The 18,155-nt window shown below is 43.1% G+C and overlaps 1 protein-coding gene across 1 annotated transcript in view; it reads left to right on the forward strand.

Moving 5' to 3' along the window:
* Nucleotides 1–18,155, forward strand: part of NECAB3 (N-terminal EF-hand calcium binding protein 3) — an 83,212-nt gene that overhangs the window by 17,853 nt on the left and 47,204 nt on the right. The window contains exons 2-3 of the mRNA XM_079979793.1: nucleotides 12,134–12,158; nucleotides 15,037–15,145. Coding sequence (XP_079835919.1) covers nucleotides 12,134–12,158; nucleotides 15,037–15,145 — 134 coding nt within the window. The remainder of the gene's footprint in view (nucleotides 1–12,133; nucleotides 12,159–15,036; nucleotides 15,146–18,155) is intronic.

The following is an 18,155-nucleotide window of genomic DNA, read 5'->3' on the forward strand; positions in this document are numbered from 1 at the left end:
GTATTTAGAGATTCCTCTCCCACCAATCTCTACAACTGAACTAACATTCACAGGCTTTCATTAGATGAAATTAACTTCATAGTTAAAGACCAGTTTTTAAATCTGTAGTGAAGATATGCTTTGCAGAAGATATTCTGTGAATACCGTACTTTAAAAAATATAAAAAAATTCAATAACTATAGTGAGAAGCAAAATGCAAGACCCTCACCCCCACCCCTCTGGGGACAGAAGTTTATAACTACCAGAAATAGGGTTGCCATATTCCGAACAGCAAAAAAGAGGACATATTTGTAGGTGGGCTGGAGGGGGGGGGGCAGAGAAAACTAGTCGTAATAGTGTGTGCAGTAAAAGACAAACTGTGTATTGAAATATTTAATAATCGTAATTAAAAATGAAAATGACATACCTGCAAACATTATGTGAGAAAAATTCAGGGCGCACACATACCCCATCCCGCATCTCAGTCATTCGCCCCCTCCCTGCTGCTGATCCCTTCCTCACCTGCCTGCTCACCCCCTCTTCCCTCCCCTCTCTTACCTTTGCCATATTTGGCCTTCTGCTTAAGAGATTGAGGCATCTAATCATAAGCTTGCATTTTTATTAAAGCTTATATGTTTAATCAGGGCTTGTATTTTAAAATGAGCTTAAAGATTTTCAAATGTTTTATGCCAGGCAGAAGACCAGCTGCCTAAGAACCTTGGCAAAATGTTTATTCTCCTGGACAAGGGGGCCCCCTGATTTATAGCAGAAAACAATTCTCAAAGTCGTAAAAAGGGAATTACAGGCTGAGAGCCAAGGTTACACTGACCCTACAAATTAAGGGTGGATAAATAGTAAAATGAGCCATATCTTCTTCCTAAGGTTAAAAAGGTCAAGAGCAGTGAAAAAGCAACTGGTCTGGCTGTCAGAAAGAGAACATTTTTGGGAAGTCTTTTCTAAAGCTGTTTCTTTCTTAAACTAAGATCCTTTTAAGATTTCTTTTCCTTTTAAAAGGTTATTTATGTATTAAATATATTAGTTTAAATATAATTATGCAAAGGATTTAAGAAATGCTAGATTCTTATTTCATATAGTTGGAAGAGATCACAGGGGCCATCAGCCACCAGCCTCCTGCCAGACAGAAGACGCCATCGAGCACTCCTGATATATGGTTGTCAGGCCTTTTGTTTAGAAACCTTCAAATGAAGGAGATCTCTCAATGTTGATGTGAACTCAAAATCCTTGACATATGCTTAAGATAAAAATTCAAGATTAACCATCTGTTTTGGAAGGCAATAGGGCAAGGAGGGCAAGAGGTGAGCTGGTAATTAAAGATTCCTTGTTGAGACACATGTAAGATATATTACTACTTATTTGTCATTTATAGATAGAAGAATATATAGCTTTTTGATTCCCATAAAAGGGCAAGAGGAAATGGGTGTATCTTTTGTGATTGGTTCTAGCAAACAGCCAATAGGAATTTCAACCAGGCTGATTGGACAGAGGCAGCCACAGGAGGAGCAAGGGGGCTGGATTAAGGAAATATAAGTGCTGGCCAGAATGGCAAGAGGCCAGGCCAGAGCTTGGTAACCATATACCACTGTGCCTCATATTTATTTGTCTGACAAATAAATTATTATTTTAATTTCTCTATTGCTGCGTTGAATATTTCATTCCAGCTAAGCATTAACCACAAGCAGGGTGCTACAAGATGATGCTTCTCCAGGCAACGTGAGGCTGAGCAGCCATGGGAAGGCCACGCCAGGCCTGGTGGCCGCTGGACACAATCCAAAATCACCTAGCACAGCCCCTGGAAGGCCGCTCCAGGCCTTGCGACTGCCAGAGACAACACAAGGCCTAGCACAGCCCCCTGCCAGCTGCCCAAATACAGACGGATGAAGGTGGGGAAGGGGTGACATGGCTGAATTGGCATGGGGTCTGCTGGATCCTGAGCCATTCTTGCTATCATTTTGTGAAGTCATTGGACCTGATTCAGGCCTGATAGCTGTGTCAGTGATTAAACCCAGATTGGGCCCAGTCACTTTGCCTCCCTCACCTTCTGCCATGGATGCCCTGCAGATGCCACAGTGGCCCCGCCACTCCACAAAGCTCTGGTGGCAGTGGGAGGAGGTTAGGATTGTGTCCTAATTGTGCAATCTCATGCATAGCTACTCAGAAGTAACTTCTGTTGATTTCAGAGGGGTTTACTGTCAAGAAGTAGGCATAGGATTGCAGCCTAAATGAGTGAATGACAATTATAGTGACTCCCAAGGTGGTTTGGTTTGGTTTAGTTTTGTTTGTTTGTTTGTTTTAAACCCATTTCCTATTAGAACAATGTAAGTCTTAAATCTAGAAACTGACAGGGGAAAAGTTTTAACCAAACAGCATTAACAGCAGGGCAATTGAAGCGCAATGTCGGAGAAAGATATACAACAATGAAAGAGCAAAAATAAATTGCTGAATCTAATGATGGTGCTGAGAAAATTGTAGACTTGTATCGTCCACTAATTTATTTAAAAGATTTGTAACCTGTCTTTCAGTATTTCTATTCCCAGGCCGGCTCACATTTTAGCACAACTGCAAATAGTTGAAACTAATTTGAAACAAATTAAAATTGCAAAAGCAATAAAAAAGTAGGATAGCAGCAGGATAAAAGCAATTTCAACAGTCCTGGAAAAATTAAAAAAGGTATTTACTTTGTGCCCCAAAGGCAACTGAGCTGGCGGCAAGCAAGCTTCCTTGGGAGGGAGGGGGCAGGTATTTCAGAGGTGGGTTCTGAACAACCTTATTTCTTCTTTGGCGATCACTCATAGCTGAGTAAGCTTGTCTTCCATGAACACAGTAACAGTGAGTCCATAAGTGACTGTGGAGGGCAATTCTGGATCCACACGACCTTCCACATTGGGGACATAGGTTTCTGGGCAGGAGTTGATCATGGTGAGGGTTTGCCAAATGTGCCTTCCTCTTTGCTCATCTCTCCCTTTTGTCCTGAGTTCAAGCATCTTCAAAGTCCATGACACCTATGGTAAAGGCTGTTCTCCAACTGGAGCTCTTGCAGGCCAGTGTTTCCCAATTGTCAGTGTTTATCCTACATTTTTTTTTATTTGCCTTGAGAGAGTCTTTAAACCTCTTTTGCTGACCACCAGCATTATGCTTTCCATGTTTAAGTTCGGAATAGAGTAGTTGCTTTGGAATACGATAATCAGGCATCCGAACAACATGACCAGTCCAATGAAGCTGATGTTGAAGAATCATTGCTTCGACACTGGTGATCTTTGCTTCTTCCAGTACAGTGGCATTAGTTTGCCTGTCTTCTCAAGTAATATGTAGAATTTTTCAGAGACACCACTGATGGAATATTTCAATGAGTTGGAGATGGTGTTTATACGTGGTCCATGTTTCACAAGCGTACAGTAAAGTTGGTAGTACAATAGCTTTGTAAACAAAAATTTTGGTTTCCCTTGAACGTCCCGGTCCTCACCTTAAACACTCTACACTTCAATTGGGAGAAAGCTTTACTTGCAGCGCTCAGGTGATGCTGGATTTCAGCATCAATGTTGGCCCTTGTGGAAAGATAATTGCCCAGGTAGGAGAAGTGATTGACACTTTCCAACGTTACAGCATTGAATTGGATTTGTGGTGCTGCAGAGGGGTGGTTTTGTCCTTGTTGTATGTTGAGCAATAGGCCAAGCTTTTCATAAGCTTCTGCAAAGATATTTAGGATGGTTTGGAGGTCATCCTCTGACACTACGTTGTCATCAGCATACTGAAGCTCTATGACAGAAGTTATGGTAACTTCACTCTTTGCTTTCAGTCTACTCAGATGAAAGAGCTTTCCATCTGTTCAATATATGATATCTAATGAAAATAATAAATAGAGTTGGGGTGATAACACAACCCTGTTTAACACCTGATCCCACTGTGAATCGTTCACTTTGAGAGCCACTGTTATCTGCGATTGTTGCTGTCATAGTATCATGGAAGAGCTGAATGATATTCACAAATTTATCTGGGCAGCCGATTTTCAGAAGGACAGTCCACAGGGCATTATGATTTACAGTGTCAAAGGCCTTAATCAGGTCAATAAATGTCATTCATACAGGTTGGTTTTGCTTTCTGCATTTTTCTTGAAGCTGTGAAAATCATGTCCAGTGTCCCCCTAGAAGGTTGAAAACCATTTTGGGATTCAAGAAGGGTAGCCTCGGATATAGTTAGAAGACAGTTTGTTAAGATCCTTGCAAGAATAGAGATGCATCTATAGTTTCTGCAATCCATTCTATCACCTTTTAAAAAAGAGATTCATAATTTTGGCACCCCTAAAGTCTGCTGGGATCTCCTCTCTCTCCCAGATTTTTCCCCAATGATCTTGTGAAGTTGTTGTGTAAGTTCAATTCCACCCACTTTGAAGACTTTGGCAGGTATCCCATCAGGTCCGCTGGCTTTGTTGTTTTTCAGTGGGTTAATAGCTGTACACAACTCTCCCAGATTTAGCGATACTGCAAGCTCATCTCTGATTTGTTTTTGCAGAATTTGTGAGAGGACCTCGGCAGCTATGGGGGAGTTGTGGTTAAGGAGATGCTGGCAATGTTCTTTCCAGCGCAATGCATTAGCTTCTTTATCTTTGGCATCACTCAGTGATATCTACCTTTGTCCACTTGTGGATGTCATGATGGGGCTAACAGGACTCACCTGACCACCTGATTGCAGTCATGCCATAACACCCCTCTTGAAGCATTCTTCTTTGGAGTTAATGCATTGCTGCTACTTACTGGGATTGGGAGGGGAAGGAGGAAGGCGGTGGCAAGGTTAGTGCAAATGCCAATCCAATGCTCCCACCATTTGCTACGCAATGATCTGACCACCACCTTGTCCTCTCCCTCTGCCTCCCATTAAGCAATAACATGGCTCAGGTGAGCACTGCCGCTCCCCAATAAAAGTGTTTCCAGCTATGAATCTCTGCTTAAAAAAAAATAATTGTATGATCCAGGATGGGCTTTGTTAATTGTTCAATGACTGCACTATCTAATGAATTTAAGAGTTTTAAAATCACAGGAGCTTTAAGTGAGCAGATATATGCAACAATGATCAGATCACGACTAAAAACATAACAGAGGAGGGAAAGTATTAAACTAAAAGGGGCTGGGGAGAGACTTTCATACACCAAAAAACTGTAACTGAAGAATCCCCAACCAATCCATACCTCATTAAAACCTCAAAAACTGCAGAAACTGCAGTGACCCACTTATTAGCACCCCCTCCTTGCTAAGCACGTCTTAGTAGCTGATGTCCCATGAAGTTCTTTGCGTGATTCTTCACAAAAGGAGAAAGGGAGCTTTGAAAAGATCAAACATGGGGACAGGGTGGCTGTGTGCTGTGTTCTTGTGCCATTCGCTTACCCCCTGTTTCCCGACCATATTTCTCAACATTAAAGCTACACTTTTGATTCACCTCAGGCTCAAGACGTTCATATCGCTTTCAGTAATGAACAGTTGTTGCCTCTCTGAGCAATGTCCTGAAACTTTGTGTTTCTCATTTAAACACCAACACACAAACCGCTGCAAAATGCACTACTAGGTAATGGAATGTGCTGAGTAATAATTACTGGTGAAAAACCAATCTTGCAAATATCCAGAGATCAGCAGATCTGGGGCTTTGTTGAGCAGTGGAGAAGAAATGAACCTGAGAAAGAAAGGGCTTGGTGGAAAGGAGTTTGTTACTGTTGTTTTCATTGCAAGGAAGCAGGGGAAGAGAAGGAGACACCTATCAGTGGGCTGCTACTAGCCTCCGCTTGTAGAGTTGTTATTTGTTCATAATGTAGCTTCTGAGCTTGGCCAGCCCAAGGTATTCTGCTGTCTGAGCCAGAGCAGAAAATGCACCCCCCCCCAACAAGATGCATGGTATCGAAGGCCAGATAAACTTATGCCAGAAAATCCCACAAGCGCCTCTCCTTTTCCCTGGCTGAAACATTTAATAATAATAAATTAAACAATTAAAAGTTTGCTGCTGCTTCGTGACACTCAAAATCAGCTGCCTGAAGCAGTCACCTCACCCTGCCTAATGGCAAGGCCAGCCCTGACCATGTGCATGCACGCACACACCACCCCGCACTTCAAGGTTCCTATAATTGAACTGCAATCTACCACCCACGCTCACTTGTCACTTGGGCACCAAAAGGTACATGCCTCCCTCTTACACTTGTCACATACCCTCTAACACAAATGAAAATGCGACCAGCGTGTCACTCTGCTATTCTTGTACCAAGGAATGATGCGGAAGCTCCACACACACTTCTCATCGCATATGATGAAAACGGTCCATCTGCTCTTTGCTGTATAAATTTTCTCAGCAGTAACCTAACCTATGTGCTCTCTCTTTTTTAATAGTTTTTTTTTCTTTTTTATACAGAGATGCTGCTGGGGTTGGGTGGGAGGGATGTCATTGTCATAGGAACTGGTGAAGCTGGTCTATATAGCCCAGTATTCTTGACCCTGATTGGCAGTGGCTCTTCAGGGGTTCAGAGAGGACACTCTCCCAGCCTTACCTAGCAAAACAGGGGATTGGTTACTGAGGATTGCAAATCAGGGTTTCTACCACTCACTGGAGTGTGCACTACATGGCATGTTAATATTGATTAATGTACATAGCAGTGTATGTGTATTAGTGGCACTGTGGGTTAAACCACAGAGCCTAGGACTTGCTGATCAGAAGGTCAGCGGTTCGAATCCCCGCGACGGGGTGAGCTCCCGTTGCTCGGTCTCTGCTTCTGCCAAAGTAGCAGTTCAAAAGCACATCAAAGTGCAAGTAGATAAATAGGTACTGCTCCAGCGGGAAGGTAAACGGCGTTTCCATGCGCTGCTCTGGTTCACCAGAAGCGGCTTAGTCATGCTGGCCACATGACCCGGAAGCTGTACACCGGCTCCCTCGGCCAGTAAAGCGAGATGAGCACCGCAACCCCAGAGTCGGTCACGACTGGACCTAATGGTCAGGGGTCCCTTTACCTTTACCTTTCCATCTTCCTCAGCCTTTGCCCCCAAATGCAAGAAATTTAACTTGTATAAGTTAGGGAAAGATGGCTGGGTACCATGTAGAATGGTAGATATAGTAACCCACACTAACCAAACTTGGGCATCCACTCTTAAAAAGGGGGGAGAAGGATAGTGACTCTACTTGGCACACCCCAACTCTCATAGATCTCCACAGGGAAATTTCAATCCTGCACACATAGGGCATGTAGGTCCAGGCAGTTGTACAGCATATCCCTTAGATATTGAGAGCAAATCATTAAGAAATAAACACTCAAGGAAGCAAACCCACTGAGAAATTCATTTTGCATGGGGAATGTTTTCTTCTAAAACTTAGAAAGATCCCTAGTGGATAAAAAAGTTTCCTTATTTAGATGCAAAACTCTCTTAAATCTGGCTAATGGACTCTTTGAGAATGCAGACTGATATTTTTGTGCTAAGATAGCATTGCTGGTTGTCTCCCCCAGGAAGCCATTACCTAACACTGGCAAGATGAGAACAGATTTATTTTCCTGCAGCAGCTTCAAAGGTTGTGCTGAGTTGTTCCTTGGACTGGAAAAGTCTTTAACTCTGAATTAAATAAACCAATCAGAAGGCATTTGAAATGGAGCGCTTCATGAGTGTCAAGATCCTAACAAAAGTTCTAGCATAGGAAGGAAACAAAAGCATTTTGAGGATAAAACCACTTGCATCCACTACATTTTTTTTAAGGGTAATAAAGAAATAAAAATAATAAATGAAGAGAAGAGAAGACCACTTATCTGGTGATCTGCTACAGAACACCCCCACGGCAGCTCTTGTGAGTCATCCCTGAACAGCCATGACTCTGTAGGCTACAAGTCCATCAGTGCAGCAAACTGAGTCTCTTGAATGCACACCAGCAAAAAAGCAACCTGGAAGCTTTGTCCATTATAATACTGCAGTGTCTGTGTCAGCTTTTTACAAATGAGCATGATACATTACTATCTTTTCAGTGCAACTGAAGAAAGCCAAGTGTGTCCTGATTATATCAGTCCATACCAGCAAGTGGAGAGATAAGGGTAGTATGGTCCATCCGCTTTGAAGATGTGAGAGTGAGGGAGGAGAGCCAGCCACCAAATTATTTTTAAATTCCTGCTTCTAATGATTCACATTCTTCTGACAGTCATAAAAGAGATCATTATAGATTGCAGCATGTATCACACACAAAATGTAGAACTGGATTCTTCCATGATCCTCATTTCCCCAGAAAATTGGCTTCCTGTATTGAATGCTTTTATCATTTTAAAAACAATTTCGTGAAGATACTTCTGGCAACTGGGACAAATTCAAATATTAGTATGACCTCGCAAGTGGGGAATGAGAGCAGCTAATGAGAGGGAGCTTGTCTCAGCAGGATAGATTTATATGAGGTGCTGTAGAAGAGTGGATTTTAATTTACTGTCTCAGTAGCAGCCTATGCTGGTGGTCTGGCTCTTCCTACCATCTCCCCCAGCAGAAAGTGAAACATTAGATGTGAAATTGTGATGAAGAGGCATGGAAAGAAGAATTTGGGAAGACTCCAGAGATTCTTCCACCTCCCCGTTTTCACGTTTGCAACTTAATGAGTCACCAGATATAAGGTCAGGTAAGGTAAATAACCCCTGGATGGTTAGGTCCAGTCAAAGGCAACTATGGGGTGTGGTGCTCATCTCACTTCAGGCCAAGGGAGCTGGCGTTTGTCCACAGACAGCTTTCTGTGTCATGTGGCCAGCATGACTAAACTGCTTCTGGCACAATGGAACACCGTGACGGTAACCAGAGCGCACAGAAATGCTGTTTACCTTCCCGCCACAGCGGTACTTATTTACCTACTTGCACTGATATGCTTTCTAACTGCTTGTTTGGCAAAAGCTAGGACAGAGCAATGGGAGCTCACCCCATCGCAGGGATTCGAACTGCCGACCTTCCGATCAGCAAGCCCAAGAGGCTCAGTAGAGACCACAGCATCACCCACATCCCTTCTCCAGATATAGGACCTGAAAGTGACTGCTAATAGAAATATATAATATCTCCAGTGACTGCTGTTGTGAATTAGTTATTCTGTTCTTATATATAATTGGACTCTGCTGCATAGCTAAAACAAGTGAGTGTGAATAATAGACCCCTGCAAACCTTCCCCACTGAACACGGATCATTTGGAGACTGCTCAGGGTGGGGGAGTGGCATACACTGGCTACCAGTACATTTCCAAGCACAATTCAAAGTGTTGGTGCTGACCTTTAAAGCCCTAAACAGCCTGAACCCAGTATACCTGAAGGAGTGTCTCCACCCCCATCGTTCAGCCTGGACACTGAGATCCAGCTCTGAGGGCCTTCTGGTGGTTCCCTCCCTGCGAGATGTGAGGTTACAGGGAACCAGGCAGAGGGCCTTCTCGGTTGTGGCACCTGCCCTGTGGAACGCCCTCCCATCAGTTGTCAAGGTGTCAAGGAAATAAACAACTAGCTGACTTTGGGAAGACATCTGAAGGCAGCCCTATTTAGGGAAGTTTTTAATGACTGATGTTTTAATGTATTTTAAATATTTTGTTGGAAGCTGCCCAGAGTGGCTGGGGAAACCCAGCCAGATGGGCGGGGTGTAAATAACAAATTATTATTATTATACATGAGGATGTTGGAGGTGGGCACCCTGTGCATGTCCTCCCCCCCATCCACATTTTAAGAATTCCCGTGTAACCTTGCATTGCAGGCTGAAGGTCTTTTCACTCAGTCCATTCCATTTTTTTTTTATTTTTTTTTTTTGAAATCTCTACCAGATTCAATCCTCCTTCTGCAACTTGATTGACTGCATTTACAGCTTCTCCGCTGCTTAAATTGTATTAAAGTTATGAATAAAGTTGAAGACTGAGGAAAGGATGAATTGGATGTGAGTTTAGAACATTCAGCCTATTCTGTGTTGAGGCCAGAAGGGTCTGAACTAAGCAAGAGTGGTGGCATCGTACAGATGTTCTAGGAGGCAGGTACAGGTGCAAAGGGTGAGAAGGGGCAGTATTACGAGAATGTTATTTTATTGTTTAACCAACCAGATCATTGCAATCAGTCGCGTTTGATGGTACAGGTGTTGCTTTCTGTTCTTCACAACACTACCAGCAGTGGGATGCTTGGTGTGTCGCAGCTGCGGAGCCAACCCAATGTTCCTGATACTGTGCCCGCACCATGCCAAACTACCCACCACCTTGTCCATTTCCCAGCAGTGATGCACAGTGAAGCCAGGACAGGAACACAGTCCAACCTGTGCTGCCCCGGCAGCCATTACCGATTACAATAATATAACATGAAAAAATCATAACTGAACAAAGTGTGTGTCTATATATCTATTGATGCCTACCTACCAAATGAGGGTATCACTTTTGTTTCTGATGAAGTCAGTTGTAGTCTTTAAAACTGTATGCCCATTAGTCTCTAAGATGCTATAGGACGATTTTCCTGTTAAAGGCATTTATGTATGGGGGAATCTTGTTTCTTTCCTGCTGTCAGATTCAGGGATGTGTTCCCCTTTGACAGAAAAAGGCAATGCACTTAAAAGTTTTGTTCGGGTGTATTTTAAGCTGAATCCTCTTTTGTTTAAAGCTGCTGAAAATTTAAAGACATGAGCTGTAATGTAGCAGAGATGAAGTCTAGGTTTTTCTTTTTTTGTGAGGCTCCCTTGTGCGCTCTTACCTATAAAGTGTAAAGGAGCGAAAGGATGCTCCTGAATGCCTTATGCTAAAGCACAGGCAAGCCTCCGTCGGGGCCTTGAAAAGCACCCGTATTTTTCGCTCTATAAGACGCACCAGACCACAAGACGCACCTAGTTTTTGGAGGAGGAAAACAAGAAAAAAAATATTCTGAATCTCAGAAGCCAGAACAGCAAGAGGAATCGCTGTGCAGTGAAAGCAGCAATCCCTCTTGCTGTTCTTGCTTCTGGGATAGCTATGCAGCCTGCATTCGCTCCATAAGACGCACACACATTTCCTCTTACTTTTTAGGAGGGAAAAAGTGAGTCTTATAGAGCAAAAAATACGGTAAAGGCTAGAAACAGCTCTCTGAATTTGCAACTATAAACTCTTTCCCAACCATCCCTCTAGCCACCAGGCCATATTTTTGTGGTCTTGTAAGATGAACTGTCCCATGGCAGAGCCGCCCCCACCCCCACCCCGTTTAAGTAGAAACAATCAGTGTGACATAGGAATGCCCAGCAACAAAACAGTGGATATATTGGTGCTGAAATAACATCAGTGATGATACCCCACAGCTCAGTTATTGATGCAGTAACTTGGATGAACATGTGGAACTCCGGTGCCTATAAATGTTGCCCATTAGTTCTGGCTTTGTTCCCTGTTCCTTTACTCCTGCTAATCTGCTACTTCCAATGAAATTAAATCCTCCACATGCTTCACCACAGCACACACAGTGCACTTGCCCTTCTGAGCCATGTTCCACATTTGTGGTAGTGTAACTGTCTATCATCGCAATATCTGTGGGAGAGTGGGTGGACTCAGTCTGTACTGACAGCGGAACTCCCATCTATGGTCAAATTAGCCCAGTCCTGAACTGCAATAATACAGAAGGGAAATCATATCATAGAATCACAGAATTGTATAATTGCAGAGCTGGAAGGGACGCAAAGGGCCATCTAGTCCAGGTCCCTGCAATGCAGGAATCACAGCTAAATAACAAGTATCAAACCTAAATATTTTCAACTAAACCTAATGGGGTGCGGGTGTGTAGTATTGCAAGTGCAACAATCTGGTATTGCTTTATAGTGAGAAGCCCATTATCAGTATGAGAGATTGCAACATCCATTTCTCTCATCCTGTCAGCTCAATGATTTTTGCTTGCACACAATGGGATTTTGCCCCTCTTTGCCCCCTGTGTACACTGGTGCAAATGAACCAATGGAAGAGGAATCTGCCTCTTTCTGGGGCACTTCACTCATTTCCTGCTGTATTTTACAGTGACAAACCAAGAAAGAAGCTGATCTCTGGAGATACCTGGTAACTAGAGCTTAATTCACTAGGGCTTGGCATATGGATTGAGCTGGTTGAAGGAGTTACTAATTTTTATAGACACACATGTGCAAAAAGAATTTCCCACCCAAGTTTGTGTTGCTGAATGTGATTTTTGTCTTTTCAGGTTTTTCGACGAGCTGACAAGAACGGTGAGTGACCTGCCCACATGATTTCCTTGCCCTTCTTTTTTATTTATTTATGCCTCGTCATTTAAATATATAACGTTAGTCCATCTCAAAGACTAGGCTTGAGCAACCAAACCCTCTTACCCCACAACCACTAAGCTTACTCAGGAATCTTTGGTGGAATCTTTTTAAAAGCCCTGGTACACAATATCTAGTGGATCATCCCTATCTATATGTTTGTTGACTCTCCCAAAGAACTCTAAAAGATTAGTTGGAAAAGACTTACATCTGTGGAAGCCATTTTGGTTTTTCTTCAGCAAGACTTGTTCTTCTAGATGCTTTGTAATTTTATCTTTAACAAAGCTTTCCACCTGTTTTCCCAGAACAGAACTTAAGCTAATCAGCCTGTGATTTCCAAATCCTCCTGGATATATTTTTTTAAAAATTGATGCTGCATTGATCACTTTCCAGTCCTCAGCTATGTTGACTGATCTTAGAGACAAGCTACATTTGTTTTTGTTAGAAGCTCAGCAGCTTTGAATTTGGATTCTTAAAGAACTCTTGGGTGGATGCTATCCAAACCCAGTAACTTGTCAGCTTTTGTTTTGTCAATAAGTCCTAGAACTGTGTCTTGTCACCGTTCTTTGCCTTAGTTCCTCAGACTCTGTTCCCAAGAAAGTTAGTTAAGGAACAGGGATCTGCCCTACATCTTCTGTGCTGAAGACAGATACAAGTAATTCATTCAGCTTCTTTGCAATCTCCTGTTTTCCCTTTAGCAAACCTTTGGTTCCTTGTTGTCCACAGGCTTAGCCAGCTTCCTAGCCAGTTTCTTGCTTCTAATGTTCGAAAGCCAACCAGGAAAACAGATGAGTGGAAGTTGGGACCTGGTTCTCCCCATTCCTAGTCCTGCATTCCACCACTCTAGCTTTCATAATTTCTGAGCAACCATGAGAGCTATAAACTTTATGATAAATGAAGGCCAATGTTGTCTAGTTTTCAATTTCTTCAGCAGATAAGCAAACTCCAGGCCTCATGGGTGAGTGGATACATCCAGGCTCTTCTATAGCCTTGCTGACCCAGTCTGTGGCCTATGGTTCAATTTAATCCCTGGATGTTTCTGACATTCCTGTGCCCTCTGCTGTCTATCACTTTGGCAATTGCTGTCTATTATTTCCCATATCCATACATCCTTGCCCTTGTCATACAAACCTGCATGTCAATCATTCTTCCTACTTAGGTCAAATCCATCTATTAATGCTGATCTTTCATTGCTATTCTGCTATCTGCTCTGACCTCTATATCCCCCCGTGGCTGCTGTGTTCGCACTCCTGTCACTCCCAGGAAACAGATCTGAAATTTATTATTTATTTATATTTTTTGTTTTATTATGCACACTTGTCCATTTGGCATTTCATTTTTGTTCCACTTTTAGAGTGTTTTGCAATTGTTTTCTCACCACACTGGCCATTTTAAGTTTTCCCGTTTACAAGTGGAAAACTGAGTCCACTCTGTATTGGCTCACTCAGATTGCACCCAAGGTTGGATTTTAACCCTGGTTTCATAAGTCCATTCTTTGGGCAGCTTTCTTTATTCATAGGAAACGGCAAGCTGAAAAGAAGCAGAAGGTCTGTGCATTGGCTAACCACCGCTGCCAAGATATGACCAAGGAGGAGATAATATGGATCTGACAATGATGTGCATGTAGACAGGCCCCTAGTATCCTGCACAGACTGTGAATTGGTTCATACCTGCATGTGCTGCTAGAAGCCTCTGTGCAGGTTCAGAATCATAAGTCTTACTTCAGTAGAGCACCTGGACTTCCTCCAAGATGCAACTTGGCAGTGGTGGTCAGTAAACATGAAGAACTCTTTGGTTTTCAGTGTCTGCATGTCCTGCAGCTGCTCAATGGAGCGTAAGCACTTAAGTAATACCTGCTGCATCAGGCCAGTGACCCATCTAGTTCAGCATCCTGTTCACACATTGGCTACCCAAGTTCCTGTGGTAAACCCTCTAGCAAGACCTGAATACAAGAACACACTCCCCTCCTGTGGTTTTCAGCAGCTGGTATTCAGAATCATTACTGCCTCCAGCCATGGAGGCAGAGCAGAGCCATCATTTTATTTATTTTATTTATTTTATTTCTATACCACCCTATACCCGAAAGTCTCAGGGCAATTCACATAAATTATCAAATACATAAAATCAAAACAAAAATAACAACCCAATAAACCCCCCATCCCCAAAGAGCCAGCATTTTAAAAAGGGTATAGGATGTAGATCAAGTCAGGCGCATAATGAATGCGCCAGGTGAACTTCCCTGGGGAGAGCATTCCACAGACGGGGAAGCCACCACAGAGAAGGCCCGTTCTTGTGTTGCTACCCTATGGACCTCTCGAGGAGGAGGCACACAAAGAAGGGCCTCAAAAGATGATCTCAGGGTCCGGGTAGGTTCATATGGGAGGAGGTGGTCCTAACTAATAGCCACTGATCTCCAAGTGAGTGAGAGCGATCTCCAAGCATGAACAGTGTGATATGTCAGCCAGGAACCCATGGATCTCACCTGCATCAGCCTCTGCCATCTCAGTGAAAACCTGTGTCTTCAGCACTGCTGATGTTGCTCAGCAGAGACCTATGAATTCCTAGAGGAGTAGCCCTGTTAGTCTGTCACACAACAGCAAAGAATCTTGTGGCCCCTTCCTAAAGATGGTCGTAGCATATCTGGTAGTCTTCAAGGCGCCACAAGATTCCTTGTTGTTTTTCTATGTATTCCTGGCTCCAGTGTTATACCATAATCTCTTCCTGTTTCACAGCTTGCTGAATTACACAAAATAACATACAGAGACTCATGTTGCTCTCATCTCTGCAAAGGTATAATTATTCCTTCTCTTTCATTCAAATGTAGATGATGGGAAGTTGTCATTTGAAGAATTTAAGAACTGTTGTGCCGATGGCATCCTCAACTCTGAAGAACTGTGGGAGTTGTTCAGTGGCATTGACAGGCGTCAGTCAGGGTAAGGAGGCGCCTGTTATGTTAACAACAAGGAGATTTCAAGCAGAGTCAATTCCCCCTCCCAACACCCATTGCACTATGTCAGATTAGCATGCACTTAAAGCAAATGGGTGGGGACGCAGGTGGCGCTGTGGGTTAAAGCCTCAGCGCCTAGGACTTGCCGATCGAAAGGTCGGCGGTTCGAATCCCTGCGGCGGGGTGCGCTCCCGCTGCTCGGTCCCAGCGCCTGCCAACCTAGCAGTTCGAAAGCACCTCCGGGTGCAAGTAGATAAATAGGGACCGCTTACCAGCGGGAAGGTAAACGGCGTTTCCGTGTGCGGCTCTGGCTCACCAGATGCAGCTTTGTCACGCTGGCCACGTGACCCGGAAGTGTCTCCGGACAGCGCTGGCCCCTGGCCTCTTAAGTGAGATGGGCGCACAACCCCAGAGTCTGTCAAGACTGGCCCGTACGGGCAGGGGTACCTTTACCTTTACCTTTTTTAAAGCAAATGGGTGCGTTACATAGGTAACAAAGATAATATTCTCTGTTAGAGTTGTCAGATATACAATGCAGACATTTGCTGTAGCTCAGAGGCAGAGTATCTGCTTTGCACACAGAAAATCCCATATTCAGTCCCTGGCATCTCAAGGTAGGGCTGGGCAAGATCCTTGTTTGAGACCCTGCTCTAGTTTGTTTTGTTCTCATGAAAGTACCCTTAAGTAAACTGGACTTAACTGATGTGGAACCTAAAGCTTTCTCTTGGCAATACAGACTATGTAAGCATGCCATGAGAGGATCAAGAATATGACTAGATAGATGGTATTGCCTATTGTGGCCTGGATTGCATTTAGTGCCAAGACAAACCATGGCTTAGTGTGAATGCACAAATTTCCGGAGAGGAAATTGTGGCTGCTTAGCTCCTTTTCTCAGCCTGTTGCTGCGGCACTGCTGTGTGCTACGTTATTGATTGGCCATCTCAAGCTGAGCTCATGGCTTGTTTACAGAGGAGGAGACTAGCCATGAGCCTGGGTTTGGATGACATACTAAACTATGGCTTAGCTTGCAGCAGCAGGAGGACCAGAGGAGGAACAAAGTGGCCACAATCCCCTCTCCAGGCACTGGCATGCTGGCATGTTTTCACTAAAGCAGTTTGGCTCAGTGCTACATATGAGCTGAGCCACATGAGATTTCATTCTACTTAAATTGGTTTAGTCCTTTTCCATCTTGCTGTATTTTGAGTTTTGAAGTATAAAATGACTGGTATATGTAGAAGAACCTGCCTTAAGTTTTGGGATTAGTCTGAATCAATTTTCCTCAGCCTGGTGCCCTCCAGTTGACATCTGAGACTAATGAAGTTGTAGTCCTATATATATGGAAGGCACCAGGTTTGGGAAGGCTTGGCTAGATGACCTTCAGTCATTCTCCGAATCATCAAGGATTTATTTCATCCAGTGAGACGGCAGAATAGTTTGTCTGTGAGCTACATAAGGATGCATTATGTCGATATGGGAGCATCATGGAGCTTGAAGATGGAACTTGGTAAGCCTGGGAATTAAAAGCTGTTTTAAAAATAGTCCAGACTCTGATCATAATTAAGATAGTGTGTTAACTTCACAGCAGTATGCTTGAATTGCATGGATCAAAATCTGCTTTGCTATTTTTGTCCAAGTGCAGATTTCAATGGCATGTAAACCCTCTATGAAATATGCAGGCAAGATGTTTGTTTGCTGGCTTGCTTTTAAGCCCTACAGTGCGGTTTTGTCCATCACAGCGAAACTTCAATTACACTGTAAGATAGATGGCCTTTCTGCTGCATTGTCTCAGCTTGGCCCCTTCGCTTATTTTGAATAGACAGCATCCAGACAAGAAACAAACTTGCCAAAGGAAAACAGCTAGAAATGCTTCAGTCCTCCCTTCATGTGAGCCAGTAAATAAATCAGGACATCTACAGTTAACTTTCATTTCCCATTTGGTCCAAACTGGGAAACTGTGGTCAACAGCTTTGGAAGCAACCAGGATATTAAAACAGTTTCAAACTGGATTAATATCCTGTCTTGTTCCAAAGCTGCTAATCACCCCCCTGTATGGACAAAATGGGAAGCTGTGGTTAGTTAGAAATTTCCTGGTCTTTTTGATGGCTTGGACAATTGTCTGAATGTGGTGCAATGCACATGTACATGATTATCATACCTGACCATCTCCTTGCAAATAGGATGTTATATCTAACAGGGAAATTCTCTATGCAGTTTGTGGGGTTAGACTGTATGATATTCCACAGCATGCGCTTGCTGTGGCTGGTATCATTTTACTGATCTTAACACAGATCAGCTTTTGGTGCTTGATCCTTAAAAAAAAAAGCTACAGTTGTGTTTGGATGCCCAAAGCAAATCCATGTGTATTGCTTACTGTGGCTGTACTGCTAAACTGATAACTGGATAACTGAAAAGTGCCACTGCCGCAGATAATTAAAAAAGACAAGTCATGTGAATTGACCCTGAGTGATCACCAACATGTGGCATCTGAGATGAAGGACTCATGAGCCTGAGGGTTCAACTCTCAGGAGGATTTGGGTCCTGACCACAATTGTCCACTGGCAACATAGAATTGATTTCAGCATCTGCTCTTGTTGCTCATTTAAGTGTGTGAATACCTGGTCTCAGGTTTATCTTTGCCAGGCAAACTAATTTCATGCCCATATAAATAAAACGTTTCAATGAGAAAGGAAGACAGATGGAGCAAATCAGGGTCAGATTTTATTTTTCTTTTGTTTCTTTTAATAAAAGTTCCAAGTGACCTTGGAGAATTGGGTCAGAACAGTGTTCAAAATCTCAAAACTATCACAAATCCTGCCAGAAACAATTCAACCTGTGGGAAAGAATGGGACTTTGTATTCCTTTTTTTAAATTGTTACTTTTTTTTGTTCCTTTCCATGGTTTGTATTGTTAGTAGCAACAATTATTGGCTCTACCTTTGAGATTTTTATCTATGCTTTATTAATGACATTAAATGGTTATATTCCCTGATGAAAAAG

The sequence above is a fragment of the Podarcis cretensis genome (assembly GCF_951804945.1).
Source record: "Podarcis cretensis genome assembly, chromosome: 6".
Lineage (NCBI taxonomy): Eukaryota > Metazoa > Chordata > Lepidosauria > Squamata > Lacertidae > Podarcis > Podarcis cretensis.